Source organism: Gavialis gangeticus, unplaced genomic scaffold (assembly GCF_001723915.1).
Source record: "Gavialis gangeticus isolate Ggan-Ray unplaced genomic scaffold, GavGan_comp1, whole genome shotgun sequence".
Classification (NCBI taxonomy): Eukaryota; Metazoa; Chordata; order Crocodylia; family Gavialidae; genus Gavialis; species Gavialis gangeticus.
Window position 1 is genome coordinate 7,144,846 of NW_017729011.1, and position 14,904 is coordinate 7,159,749.

Below are 14,904 nucleotides of genomic sequence, written 5' to 3' on the forward strand. Positions count from 1 at the left end.
CCCCCCCCCCCCCCCCCAAACAAACAGATGTGGTTCTGAGATGGGTGAAGGAAATGATTGGAGGCCTCAGAAGAGTCCATACAAGAAGAGACTGAAAATATGGGACTGGCTGGCTTAGCTGGGAACAAAGAAAGCCAAATGTGATAAAACATAGGATGCATGTTTCTGTTCTGCATGTGTCCTAATAGAAGAGAAGGGAGACATTTAATGAAACCGAGAAAAGCCAACACACTACAAAATAAAAAACCCCCTCATTTTTAAGATCTGTTTAAGGGCATTTACGGAACTCATGGCTGCAAGATACTGTTCAGACCAAGACCGTAACAACATTGAAATAGTGGCATAAGATAGAAGACAGAAAAAAATCACATGGAATGGGAATGCTCATGCTGTAGGGCGATGGTGACCAGAAAACAGCCTGTAAGCCATATTCATGCCACCGGGTTCCCCATGGGTCAGGAAACTTGGTGGTTGGGGGTCAGTGGTGACATTAATTGCTGCAGTTCCTGGAGCTGTGACACTAATACTCCTGCTTTTCCTGCACCAAATTTCTTGGGTCCATGGGGCCAGATTAATTGGGCACTGCTGCTTTAGGCCATAAACCCTAAATTTAATTGTCTGGGCTTGCAAGGACCTTGTGCTATTGACTCCTTATTTAGTTGTTGTCTTTTTCTATGGGGTTTCCTGCTCCTCCCCTTGAAACATATAATCTTGCCCTCTATCAGAAGTCTCAGTTCAGCAAAACATTTTATCACGTGCTCAAATCCATCTCCATTCAGCAAGGCATCTAGTCACACAGAAAGTGCAGGGTGAAGATTCCCAGGTTTCAGTGATGCTTAAGAATGTGCTTTGCAGGGTTGGGAGAAAGTGCTGCATCATAGCCAGAGGGGGCATACCAGACCAGATGGACCAGTAATCTGAACTTGTGTGGCAATTAATATGTTTCTATCACCAGGTCTCCCATAAAAGGTGACTTACCTAATTATTTTACCATGTCTTATTAAGTAGTTGAGAGATGGACATAAAGTAGGTCTTAGAAGGGGGTCTTTTTAATTAGATGCTCACGTAGCATCCTGAGAAAATCTGTAGAGGTTCCTGAATGCATTCATGCTAGACAGTCATTGTGCCTCTCGTAGAGGATCTGTGCAGTGTATAGAACAACTTTGTAGGAAATGGTCAGCTTTTTCGTATCTAGGCAATACATTATTGGTTGTTATCATTTTGTGCAGGTGAAAGATGCCAGATTGACTTTCTCCCCTCACCCCAGAGCAGGTGTGTCAGAGGCAGCTGCAATACAAGCTTCCTCCCTAGTGTGCCTCAAATTTGACTGGGGGATCAGGGAGGGTTTTAATCTCCTTTCATATTCAGTCCTACACTTTTCTGTTAACATTACCAGCAAGAGAAATAAGTCATAGCAATTTTTTGTCACGTAGACAGGTGTCCACTAGAAACCAAATATTGAAACCCTGTAAATTTGCTTTGCCCGCTGAATGGCAGCAGATTTGAGACGAAAGCTCTAAGGGTCTGATTCTTCTTCCATTTCCATGAATTCTGTGTAGTCAGTTAGTCCAGGGCAATTTTTCTTTGCTTTGTAAGATTTTTCAGTCATGGGAGTATGGAAAGTTTTTTTGGCTTTTTATAAAGATTAATGGCATTGCACAACCAATTGGATTGCAGTTTGCACATTTACTAGAAGTAGGAAAATGTAGGTGGCTTTTTAATGTTAGCGTAGTGACTTTTTCATAATGTGGCCATGTGCTTTATGGAGCAAGGCAGCTACTCTTTCTCCTAATGCAGCACTCTAGTCTGTCTTGATCTGGTCACTGTTGTGGCAGTTAAATTGAATGAACAAAGAACAAAATTGTTTTATCAAATAATCAGCTGCAGAAGCTATTGGACTGACTTGATGGGAACCCACAGCAGCTTAAATCCACCCTGTGTTTAGGGTCTCATTTTCCCTGGTGCCAGATGCCTCCCACAGATCCTCCACAATTCAGTAGTCCTTCCAGGGCTAAAACAACTGAAAATGAAGAATGAAATAACTCTCCCAAGACCCTTATTTAAAGTGCCAGATATGAAATACGAGAAGTGAGAAGGGAATATGCATGATTGTGGTTTTTTTCTCCCCTGATCTTTAATTTTAAGTTTTCCCTGAATGATTTTGTGAATACTTTAAAAAATAATCTTTATCCTTCAGAGTCATTGCTGGCTAATATAAATACTTGTGCATTGTACTGTAGCTTCTATAGGTCAAAATGCATCTGTGGAAACTGTCCTGGGTTACTTAAGGTGGCAACCATTTGTGTTGCTCTGACTGAATCCTACTTGGAGATCCATTAGGCTGCTTAACTGAAGCACACTTTTGCTTCTGCCCTCCTGCATAGTCTCTAGAGAGTATTGGCAAGCTATTTTTAAAAGCTAATCAGCTGTCCATAGTTTAGACTGGCAGTATGCACCTGGGGAGCTATAACAAGCCTTGGCTGCCTCTATTTGGGAAGGAAGGGTATTACTGATGGAAGTTCCTTGCCAGGTAAAAATGCCAGTGCTGAACCCCAAGAGGAGAACTCTGTATTGCTTGCCATCAAGATATAAAGACCCTTTCCACATCAGATATCCATTGATTTCATCATGAAACAGCCAAAGGGGGGGAGGGTTTGTTTGTTTGTTTGTTTTGTTTTGGGGTTGGTTTTTTTTAGGTGAGGCTGGCATGGTGCAATTACAAGCCATATTATGGCTAGTTTCATGCATCAGCCAGTGGCAAATAGCGCTTATTCTTATGGAACAGTGTTTCTCTTTAAATCCTAGCTGAGTACGAAACAGTGGAAGTTCAGAGAACAGTACAAGTGCTAAGTTGGATCTTCTTTGAGGGAGGAGAGTTCAACTATCAAATATTGGCATGAATCTCTGGGTTACACCTGTTCAAGGCAAAGTTGAGCTGAATGCAGAGCAGAGTTTTAGAATCAAAAGGAAGAATGAGAATCCTTTATGGGGTCCCAAAATCCTGTTCCTACCCCTGTGCTTTATATCCATACCAATTCTGCTCCAAGCAGAAGAGTGGGCATGGCTTTTCTTGGCCAAGGACATATGAGCAGGTTAATCTGCTGCATCGGGTTCAGTTATCTATTATGATTTTTTTATTTATTTTTTTTAAAACCTGTGAACATATGACACAGCCCTTCAGATGCCATCCTGTGCCAACAGTTGCAAATTTATCCCTGGACAAATTGGGCTATTGTCTCACTCTATCAAATGCACAGCCTGCTTGGTCGGGCACAGCTGATACATTGCAAGTTGTTCCACGTTTATGCTTCCAGCTTTGTCTCTGTGTTCATGTGTCCATAGCCTAAAGCAGGGGTTGAATGGTTTTAAAAGGATTCAGAGCAGCCCGATACTCAGTGTGCTGAGCTGTGTTGACATTCCAGCCCCTCCCCTGGGTTGTGAGCCCTTCAGAAAATTCCAGGTTCAATTCACAGATATATACTTTGAATCAAGCTCTAAATTAGACCCACGTGGTCTGACAGCCTACCTAAGCAAAGGTTAAGCTGGTTATTTTTGTCTATACTTCTGTTCCTGCCTGGCCTCTGGAAGGAAAACAATATGAGGAAGCCCTAACTACAGTTTGATTTGATCATTCGACAGAATTTGCCAGTGAATTGTTATCAGTTCTGGTTGTCTGGAGAGATGCTGGTTTTGCTTGGTAGAAACTTTTCTATCAAGTTCACATTTAGATCCTTTCTGCCTGGGGCTGAAAACTTATTTTTTTTTATTGGCCCAACTGCATAGTTGGGAGAGATGTCGGACAAGGGAAGAACTTCTTACATTAACACATCCCTTCCTGTTTTGTCTGTAAATGAATTTATAGTTCAGACTGTTTGCATTGAATCTCACTGTAATTTGAATGGGATAAGTGTTCCTAGCCTGGAAGGTGCTTAAAGTGATTTAACCTCATCCTTACTCAAATGTGATCTCTTCTATGACACGATGGTTCTTAACCCTTTGTTACGTAGGCAAGACAAGCTGTCCCTGTCTAGGTTCTATCCTAAAGTTTTGCAGTAGAGCAGTGTTGGCTAGGTTGATGAGTCTTTGCTCAGCCATAAAAGGTACCAAAACAAAAGTTCTAGCGTATACATAGTTGTATTGGCAAAATAATGTATTTGTAAGTATTGCTTATTTCACTTACTGAACAAGTGAAGCGGTGCCAGAGAAAGATGCTCTTTTGCCCTATTACATCTATTCTAGGAAGGTTTGTCAGTACAACTACCCCAGCAAAGCTTTTCTATTGGGAAAGTGGCCTTTGTAGAGAAATCTTTGCCTGAGATGGGAATGCAGTATTGGATAACATTGTTTGGTATGAAAGGTATTGATGGATGGCCCCATAAATGTAGTTATGGGTAAAACTGTAAAGACAATTTTCACCTTGACAATGTAGTTAGAAGAAAAGGACCAGATCTGAGGCTGATTCAAATAATCATGATTCTACTGATTCCAGTGTAGCTATACCAGTTTATACCAGCTGGTGATCAGCCCCCAATAACCAAGTAGTTAAAGTGGTGACCAGTTGGATAAGTGGCAACCATTGCTGCTGCTATTATTATTGTTGTTGTTGTTGTTGTTGTTGTTGTTGTTGTTGTTGTTGTTATTTGGTGGAGGAGGGATTTGTTCTGATCTGCCTAGCCTTGTAGTTAGGCATGCCTTCCTTTTTAAGTCTCAGTAATGTGTGTGATAATTCTCTCTCCCTCTTTCTCCAGGGTTTAATGCCATGGCTGCAGATGAAAGTGCCACAGAAAAGCAAGTAGGGGAACCAAAAATGGCAGTAGATGGTGAAACGAATGGCTCCTGTGAGCGCAGCGAAGCTGGTAGCCACCCAAATCCAGCTAAAAACACTCAGGACAATACAAAAGTGAGCCAGCAGGACTCCAGTACTAAGTTAAATAGGATAGCAGAGAATGGCATTTCTGAGAGAGACGGTGAGACTGGGAAACAAAACCACATGAAACCTAATGACTTCACACAGACTTCTGTAACTGGGAGTAATGGATATATTTTAACTAAGCAGATGGCACAGGAGCAGCCACTAAGGACTACCAGCACCTTTGCTTCTCTCACGGGCCATGCTGCGAAAACCCTCCCAGGAGGGGCAAGCAAAGGGAGAACTGTGGGCACCTTTTCTCAGATGCAAGCCACAATGCCAGCCAAGCTCGGGGAGGGAAGTAAAGATGTGGATGCTAAGAAAGCCACCCCTGCTAATGCGGAAATCAAGGTCCACAGAGCACGGAAGACCATGCCTAAACCCACCCCTAGCCTGGTAAAGTATATGTACTGCAGTCAGTTGTACTGCAATTGCACTGGGTTTTCTATGTATTCAACTTCTAGCGGGTGGCAGGGTATAGCCTCAATATGTGTGTACAAGTGTCATTTGGAAATAGCCTACTGACCAGAGTTTCTTCCTCCTCCCAAGAGGCAGAGGTGTTAAAATGTCCCATGACATGGGGCTGCCCCTTGTGTTTTCAAACGCATCATTAATCAGTTACCTCTGCCAGCAGATCCATGAGGGAGATTTAATTGCCTTTTTTTCTTGTCTGTTTTGTACCTTAAGCCCATCACTGAAATCCAAAGGGCTGTTTCTGAAACATGTCTCATCCTTGCAAGTTCAACCCAAAGATAAATCATGTATGACTAGTGAGATTCCAAGCCTGATAGGAATCTTTACATAGCAAGAAGTTCCCATCTTAGGACTTATTGCTATGCATCATTGTTGCCTTCAGCTGTCTTAACCAGGCTGGTATTCTCCATGTTTCTTACTTATGTTAATATAATGGTCTTAATCATAGAAGGTGCCCTTTGGAGTGAGTGCATGCCTGTCACTTAGTAAAGGATACAGGTCTTCCTTCTTCCAGATGAAAAATGGAATTGGGATTAAGTGGAACATTCCCTTCCCGTCAGTCTTGCTCCTTCCTCCTTTGTGTAAACCCCCACCAGCAAAAATGGGCCTTGTTTTATGCCATAAATGTTGGTAAGCTCTGGCTCTATTGGACCAAGTAGATGAGTGGCTACCAGACTAGAGGGACTGGCACTGCAGATGACTGGCCCCCAGCCCCTCAGTGCCGTAAATCTAGGGACAGTTAGCTGGGGCCCCAAATAATCTTCATTCTCATAGCTGATTATAGGGGGAAGGACAGATTCGTTGCCAATACCCAAGTAGAGGAGTTTAAAAGCTAAGTTCAGCATCTTTAAGCCCAGCCAGAAGAAGTTGGAAAGAAAAGACAGCCGTTGAAATGCTGGTGAAGCATTTTCTCATTGGGTACCAAAAGTCTACAGACAGAAAAACGCTAAGTGATCCTCAGGCATCAGTCCTATCACTGCAACACAACAGTAATCTTTTTTTTTTAGAGGTTGCAAAGATATGGATCACTGTGGTGAGGTAAGGATCAGAAAAACAGGTCCCAGGCAGTTTGCCAAACACAGATGGCAGAAGGTGCTCTTGGTCGCCAGCACCACCTGTGCTTCCGGAAGCAGGTGGGAGTCTAAAGAGCATTTCAAAATTATGAACCTCTTGGGTGCTTAGTGTCAGCAGAAGGGCAGAAACTACCCCTGCCATACCTTCAAGATCATTCCTTCAAACCACTAGCTTCCCCTCTGCCTTCCCCTGATTGCACTTTAGTTCGCTTGCTCTCACCCCTGTTCCCTTTTGGGCTTTTAACTAGGGAAGCCAGATGCTGTGCATGCAGGTGTGATGAAAGTGCAGCATCAAGCTCTATGTTTTCCAAGCAAAGAATTGCAGTCAGAAGTGCTCTGCAGTCTGCCACTGTGGCCCCTTATACACTTGGATTAAGGTAGGGAACCAATGCAGACCCTTGTGAACCCTCACAGGGAGAGGTTCCCCTGGGACAGAGGAACATGGAGTCAGTTTTCCTTTTAAAAGACTAGTACTAGGTGAGGAGACAGGCCTCACATTTCTTGCCCACTTTATTTTTTTTTTCTTTCTCATTTTACTCTGAATTAAAATAACCTACTGTATCTGACCGGATAAGGTTGAGAGTCTGTTTTAGAAAACGGCGTGCAGCATCTGCCAGGAATGGCATGGCATATTTATATGCACAAAAGATATTTGCTTGTGCATGTGGCTGTTTTGGACATTTACATGCACACTTGTTTTTCCGCCCCCAAAATAAGCAAGCAGTTGTGTGTACCACATTTTTTGTAGTCGTATCCTTGACAATCCAGTGTCCATTTCTCCTTTTGGTTTTGGTGGGGAGAGAAGTAAAATACACAGTTCTGCCAAGATAAGCATGATGTTTAAGCTACTGTATTGGAGTCTGAATCCTGGATTTTCAAATGTTGATTTTGTTTCTACAGACAGTGAAATAACTGCTCTGTTTAACCTTCATAATAATTACTTATCTTCCCCTTCTTCCCCCACCAGCTTTTGCCTTCATGTAATTCTCCTTAGGATAGCATAAAACATAACTAGTTCATGTTTTTTCAGTTTCTCAGTTATTCCTCTCAAGCTACTTCATGACCCCCTCCCCACGGTATGTCAGCATCTTTTAAAGCATCAGACTCCACATTCACACCTGCCTTTTCCACTTGATTAAAGTAAAGCAGATGGGTAGCAGATGAAATATCCCAGGAAATAAGTGTTTACCCTTTGGAGATAACCGTATAAATTGGTTGGTCTTTGAGAGGCCCAGGAGAGGGTGGGGATAGTTTTTTCTCACAAGTGCAATTAGATTGAGTGTTTCTCTGCCTGGGAACCTATTCCAGAAACAGCTGAAGATTTTATCATTAGAGCCCTGGTTTGAGGTTGTATTGAAATAGTGGCCTTTGTTGAGGTTTTGCATCCACTTTGATTAGGCAAGGTAACAACACAGAGTCAGTATTGTCTGTTCATGTTTTTCTCCAGGTGGGGAACACTGTTGCTCTTTTCTTTAATGTTCAGTCCACTTACAACCTTGTCAAATTGCATGAAAGCCCAAGGAAAGAAGGAAATCAGCAAAAAAGGAAGGTTTGTTGCATGTTTTAGGCTCTGAAAATGCTTCTGTTGCTCATAGGCTTTTTGGGGAAGAGTTCCATGGATGAAAATTTCAAAACTCCAGGGGGCTTAATCTCAGGCTGACATCTCTAAAAGAGACAAAAAAAGCCTTGATAACAAACGCTTCTCATACTTTGTCCTGAAGCACAGGATGCAGTGTGGTGGTCAGATCCAGGATGCTAAGTAAGGAGAAACAAGTTCTGTTCTTGAAACTGGCTTACTAAGTGATCTTGGGCAGGTCACTTTCTTTTTTGTCCCATAGTTTCTTCTTCTTTAAAGCTGGGATGATGGTATAGGTCACTGAAGGTTCCCAGATAAAAGGTGCTCCTGTTCCTGCAGAGTGGTGCTTGTTGCATTGTTACCAAGTATTACTGCTGCTGTTTTGCTGAACCTGTTCCATGCTGTGCTGTTCAATGCACATGCTCAGAGAGTAGAGAATTACAGGCAAGTGGCTAGTTAGACTCTTGGATTTTCCAGCCCTCTTATACGCTCTGATTTTGCTGGGGATGGAGCTGAGAGAGTACAGGACATTTTGATTAAGGAGGTTATCTGTCTTGCAGGTGAAACGCTGTATGAGAGCAGAAGGGGTGTTTGCTTCTGAAGGAAAATGGAGTGCATGTAACAACCCTTCTACCATGCACACATCTTCACCTCCCAACCCCATCCCCATCCTATTGTAGAGAGAACAGACAGGGAGGAAAAGGTGATGCCTGATTTTAAATCCTACGAGGCCCTTTCCTAAGTACAGAAGTTGCACCAGCTTGACTTTAAGACTGTCTACATAGGGACATTTGGGGAAGTCAAAGCGAATCAGTAAATTAGGTGAAGCCAATGCACATAGGTTAAGGCATAAGAAACCTCTGTGTGAATTTTTCCATTCAGTTGCCAAGTGCTCTTAGCTCACCGTAGTGTTGGGCTCGTTGGAGCAGTTACTTTGTTCTAAGCCAGTTCGTGAATTTACAGTGGATCAGCTACAACACCCCATGTGGAAGTGGCTAGTGTGCAGGTAGCTTCCTCCATCTTTACTTTGCAGCCATTGCTAATGCCTTCAGTTCATTCAGAGGTGTGATTGCAGTACAGACAGCCATACGCAGCTTAGCTTTGATCTAGTATGGGTAACTTTAGCAGCAAAGATGTGATTACAGAGGCTTCAGTGCTGGTTACACATCAGAGTTTATATCCAGGGACCCCAACAAGCATGTATATAGAATTATAGAAAATGAGGGTTGGAAGGGACCTCAGGAGGTCATTTAGTCCAACCCCCTGCACAAAGCAGGACCATCCCCAACTAGACCATCCCAGCCAAGGCTTTGTCTAGTCGAGTCTTAAAACCCCTCAAGCAGTATCCCCCACCTCTCTGGGTAACCTGTTCCAGTGTTTTACTACCTTCTTAGTGAGAGAGTTTTTCCTAATATTTAACTTAAACTTCCCTTGCTGCAACTTGAGACCATTGCTCCTTGTTCTGTCATCTGCCACTACTGAGAACAGTCTAGCTCCATCCTCTTTGAAACCACTCTTCAGGTAGTTGAAAGCTGCTGTTAAATTCCCTCTCAGTCTTCATGTACTGCAATCACCCCTCTGAGTGCAGTGTTGAAAGAGCCCAAGTCAGATTGTGAACTCATTTAAGCTTAAACCCATGCAGCTTTTTGCATGGTCACTCTTTTGCTGGTTTAAAAATGTCTTGTGTTGGTTTGGCTTGTGAGACAGACTAAACCAGCGTAAATCAGGTTTATACAGATGTGTGTCCACATACAGGTCTGTACTACTCTACCAAAATGCATATATAATTGCACCTCTGTGTGTAGATCAAGTCTAAGCGTGCCAGTGCTGTGGTTTGGTTGGTATGGCCAGAGATCAGAACTTGGTTTGTGTTGTAATATTCTTGTCTATACAATTACCAAGTTTATATTTGTACCCATGTCAAAACCCTCCCCATGATGTTTGAATTTCTGTAAATATAATGGTATTTCTGTGCCAGTCCCAACTTAAGTGTGTAGTTCTAATAGCTTTCCTACTTTGGAGAAGGAAATTTTTTGATGCAGTTAAATGCTTATGATGAAGCAATATTTCACATAACTCATGGCAAAGTCATTTCTCAGAGGCTGATAAAGTTGGGGGCTGCTTCTTGTGAATGGTTAGGTAGGAATCTCCCTGTTTTTCCATGTCACAGTATCTGGGAAATGAAAGGAGATGTGCTCATTATTGAATGTGGTCTCTGGACTTCCCCCATTTGGCTATTCGGGTGAGTCTTTGGCTAATCTGTGTTCTCAGGGCCAGGACTAGCACATGTTTGAGTGAAATTCCCTAAAATATCTTACTTTATTAATAAATGGGATGTGCAGCACAGTGTAGAAGAGAGCTCATGCTCGTAAGCTGTAGAAAGCCATATTGGATGTCAGGGATGAATGACGGGGTCCTGCTGTTGAGTGCTCTAAAGCTCCTCTGTTATTAAGTGATGTGTGCTACAGGAGGCTTGCCAGTATGTTTTCACTAACAGAGGGATGTATTTTTGGTGTAGTGTTCTTTCATTGCTGCTAACGTGGTTGGTAATGAAGGGCCTCTTAATTGCTGTGTTATTGGCAGAGGGCTATGTGCGGTCTGCCACACTGACACAGAGCTTAATTAGCCAGGCTTTTGCCTCTGGAAATATGCAGAGTATTCCATCTTTGCCATCTTTAATAACTTCCTCTACTATTCTAAGGGACCTGCATGCTCATAATAAATGCACAGTCGATCCATTAAAGTACGGACAGCATTTGCATTCAGCCATGTAATGGATCTTTAACTGCAAATCCCTTAAAAGTGTGTTTCTGTTCCAACTTAAGTAGTTTCCTCAGCTGGTCTCCTGATGCATACGTTAAAGATCTTTGTAGTCCTGCATCCTCTGTGACTAGACAATGGGTATCTTGAAGTCCATGTGTGACATTCAGTGTATTGCTTTGACTTCCTGGCTATCTTCCACAGTGCTTTCCATGAGAGAGTAAATTTGTAGCTCCTCTTACAAAGTAACTGATTACTCATGAGTAACTTTCTTACAGAAGTTAGAAACCGTTTTCCTTCCCTGTCTTTTTAGTCCCTGGTATAATGCCGTGGACTTGAATGGATCCTGGGGCTGTTTTACAAACTCTAATCCTTTTGTGGTGTTAGAGAAGACCTGATGTTTAGATCTGCCCCAACAAGCTAAATATCCAGCCCAGAATTAGTGTATTATGAGAACAACCTGACCATTGATCTTGAACTGTGAGCTGTACATGAGGACAGAGTCAGAGTTATCTGCATGTTTGTAACTCACCTTTAAGATAAAGCCTGTTGCAGAAGAATAATAAAAATGCAGTGGATTCAGTACAGTTCAGCTCTGCTGGCCTATTTCAGTCCTATTTTGTACTAATCTCCTGCCTACACAGATTTAGGTTACAGTGTGCAAAACTTAAAGTGAAGTGGGCCACTTGGTGGTAGGTGCCCTGCAAATGAGGTACAGGTTTCCCTCTCCAACCACAGTTTTGCCAAACACGGTTTTGAGTATCCACTGTTAATATGCTGTATACCATTTTGGCTACCACAGTATACAGTTTTGAGTACCCACGGTTTTCCATGGCCGCGCATCAGCCTACCAACTCCCTGGCCCTGCTCATGCCTCTCCTTTCCCCCCCACAGCCCCTGCTCCCCCAGCCAGAGGTGGCCCCCGCCCAGCTGAAGGTGCTCAGTGTGGCAGGGAGCTGCCCTACCCACGGTGGCAGGGAACAGCAGGCCCACTCGCTGCTGTTCCCTGCCACCCTGCTTCCCTCCCTTGTGACGGCAGGGAGCAGAGAAGCTGTGCGGGGATCTCCTCACCTGCCACTGCCCCAGTGATGAGCGTCCTGGGCCTGCTCTGCCGTTGGCTTGAGGGGTGCAGCCCCATGCCGCTGCCCTCAGTTTAGCCCCACGTGCAAGGCAGCAGGAACAGCAGCCCCAGCCAGGCCGGGTCGCGGGACAGTCCAAGCCTGGCGGCTCGTCCAGGGGTGCAGGCAGGTGGCTCCCGCTGTCACCAGGCTCGGATTGTCCCATGGCCTGGCCCAGCCAGGGACCCATCCATGGGCTGTTTACCAGCCAATTGTGCACCGCTCCCACCCGGCCATTCAGATGGGCTGGGGTGGGGAAGCACTGCGGTGTGCTGCGTGGGGCCAGCTGGTGCGTCCCTCCCCTCTCCTTACCTTCTCCCTCCCCCGGGTAAGAGTAGGGTGGCCATCAGAGAGGACATTCAGGTTTTCTGCTACTCTGTCCTCTATTGATATAAAATCGGATGCCTTTATGTCCTCTATTTTTCTCTTTAAGAAAACAGAGTCTGGTTTTATATCAATAGAGGACAGAGGACAACCGGACTGTCCTCTATGATGGCCACCCTAGTTAAGAGCCAACTGCACCAGGGGAGACACTGCTGCTGTACCCTGGGCACAAAGTGTCCCTGCCTGCTGGTGCATACCCCCTATAACCTAAGTACCCCTAGGTGTATGCCTATGCCCGGTTGACCATCCTGTGTATTAACGGTAAGTAAAAATTATTTTTATACACTAAACTGTACTGTATTCAAGTCCCTAACCCCATTCTCCCCGTAAGCCTTTAGTTTTACCAACCACAGTTTTGCCAACCATGGGTACTTTCTGAGACCTAATCCTCGCGGTTGGCGAGGGAAACCTGTATAGAGATTCTGACTTTCAGATTGCTGGTACTAGCCAGCCTAGTCCAGGCAGGTGTCAGCTGGGAGGCTCCAGATTTATTAGTCCAAAACATTTCACTGCAGCTGAAGTCTCTCCAGCTGCCTGAAGAAGAATCTGGACTTTGAAGAGATGAGGCAGAAACATGCTTGGATTTGCCAGTAACAAATTGGCCGGGTGGATATTTTGCTAGTAAAAGACTAACCACCACGTCGCTAATATTTGAGAGTCTCTCCCCTTTTGTTTCTCCTTCGTCACGGGGTATGAAATTGGGTGTAACCTTTGAACTCCTTTGCTTAGGGGTAAAGATGGCCAATCTTCAGGGATTTCTACTGATTTTTTTTTTTTTTTCCTCTGCTCATGAGTTGTGAAGTTTTTCATCTTTAGGTCTCCAGTTCAGATCCTGATCCAGGTCAGTAGCAGGCAGAAAATCATTATCAGCTACAGAAAGTCAAGTTTGGCGGCCTCTATGAAAAGAGCTTAGAAGGATGTCAGGGTACTCTTGTCCTCAGAAAAACCAATTAGTAAGTGGTCCCTGGAGTCCAAGTTGGCTTAAAGGAGAGTTCTTTCAGAACATGGGGAAGGCAAGTTGCAACAGGTTTGGTTAGTAGCTAGTCCCCATGTACCTGTCCTGCCTGTTCTGCAGTAGAAGCCTTGATTGTCTGAGCTTGTTTTCCCCCAGTAGTAACTGTAGTTGAACGTGTGGAGTTTAAAATCAGCTTTTCCCTCCAAAGTGTCCTGGAAGGGTCTCTGCTTCTAGCCAGAACTGAGAGCCATAGTGTCACTTCTTTTTGATCAGAAAGGAGGAGAGAGATATACTTACCTGGTACAAAGCCTTAAATAATGACTTTCACAGTTATACTGAGGAGCGCCACAGTGTGTGAGACCCAGCTCTGTTGTAGCAATAGAGAGCCTCCAAGGAAGAAGGAACTTGTGCAAAAGTGGACAGGAAAACCCTTTGCAAAGGGGTTCCCAGTGTAGAGATGCACGTGGCCTGATCTGTGCTGACACCAGAGAAGATAGTCTGAGCAGGGCAGAGGAAGGGAAGGGTAAGAAATTAGTAGGTCTAGTGCTATTCATTGCTCAGGACACATAGCTTCATCCACAGGGCTTCCCAGTCATAGAGATCTGCCCCCACCCCACCAAGGATAGGTTGATACTCCAGTGGGATCCATACTGCTACTTCTGTTCTCTGCTGATAAGCTGTGTTGAGTTAGGAAGGGAGATCTTCTCTGGTAGGGTCATGCTGCAGTCTCTCCATCCACCTCCTCTTTCCTTTTTCCTCCCTCTCTCTAACAACGTTGTCCATTGTTTTCCAACATAATCCAGACCCACACTGACTCCATTCTGGTCTCATGCTTATTGCTTCCCTCCCCCTGCCACACTCCTCTATTAAGCGAGAGCAGTTTATCATGGGCAGCACCCACGCATGCCCTGTTGTGGCTGAGGCAGCGAAGGATGCACTGAAATAAGTTTGCAGGGTAGGATTGTTTGAGTATATCCTGGAATAACCAGATGAGGTTAAAGATATTTTAGGCTTACTATTCAAGGAAACTCCCTAAAAATGAGATGCAACAGGCTCAGAAAATCTTGGTAGGAAGGGGGCAAAAGCCTTTTTTCTAGAAACCTGGACTGGATAGAGAAGAAGAAACTGCTGTAGGGTACACGCACATGTTACTGGTCTCTGGTAGATGGACTAGATGTGGATTTCATGACATCTATGTAACGAGTTTGCTCATTAGTTTTATAAGGAGAGCAGAGGATGGCACTGTTTCAGTTGCACTTGTCCTCCTAGTCATCTGGCTGAGGCTGGAAAGAGCAAAAGGAAAGCGTCCTTGTTTTCAAGCCTGGTTCTAACCTTTTAACAGACTTTTTCTGTGTATGATGGTCCTCACTGAAGGGCTGCTGAGCTCTTTCTTACTCCCTCAGGCTTCTTCAAGGGAACCAGTAGCACCTGAACATATAAATCCTTTTTACGTGTTCAGCATTGCTGAACAAGCCTCCATGTATCAGATTCAGGGACTTCCATAGGCTCTGGAATGACATGACTTCAGACCTAATTAAATTTCCAAATTGTTCTGCAGCAGTTGCTACTGAAAGTCACTGTTTGCCAACAGCTTCCATGCATCAGGAAGGATCTGATTACAAAAATATGTAGCTAATAGTATTTTTTTCTGTCTT

The 14,904-nt window shown here is 44.1% G+C and overlaps 1 protein-coding gene across 11 annotated transcripts in view; it reads left to right on the top strand.

Annotated features, from left to right (window-relative positions):
- Nucleotides 1-14,904, top strand: part of EHMT1 (euchromatic histone lysine methyltransferase 1) — a 187,024-nt gene that overhangs the window by 102,709 nt on the left and 69,411 nt on the right. For all 11 annotated transcript variants that reach the window (XM_019510475.1, XM_019510473.1, XM_019510477.1 and 8 more), the window contains one exon: nt 4,749-5,305. In XM_019510475.1, coding sequence (XP_019366020.1) covers nt 4,749-5,305 — 557 coding nt within the window. The remainder of the gene's footprint in view (nt 1-4,748; nt 5,306-14,904) is intronic.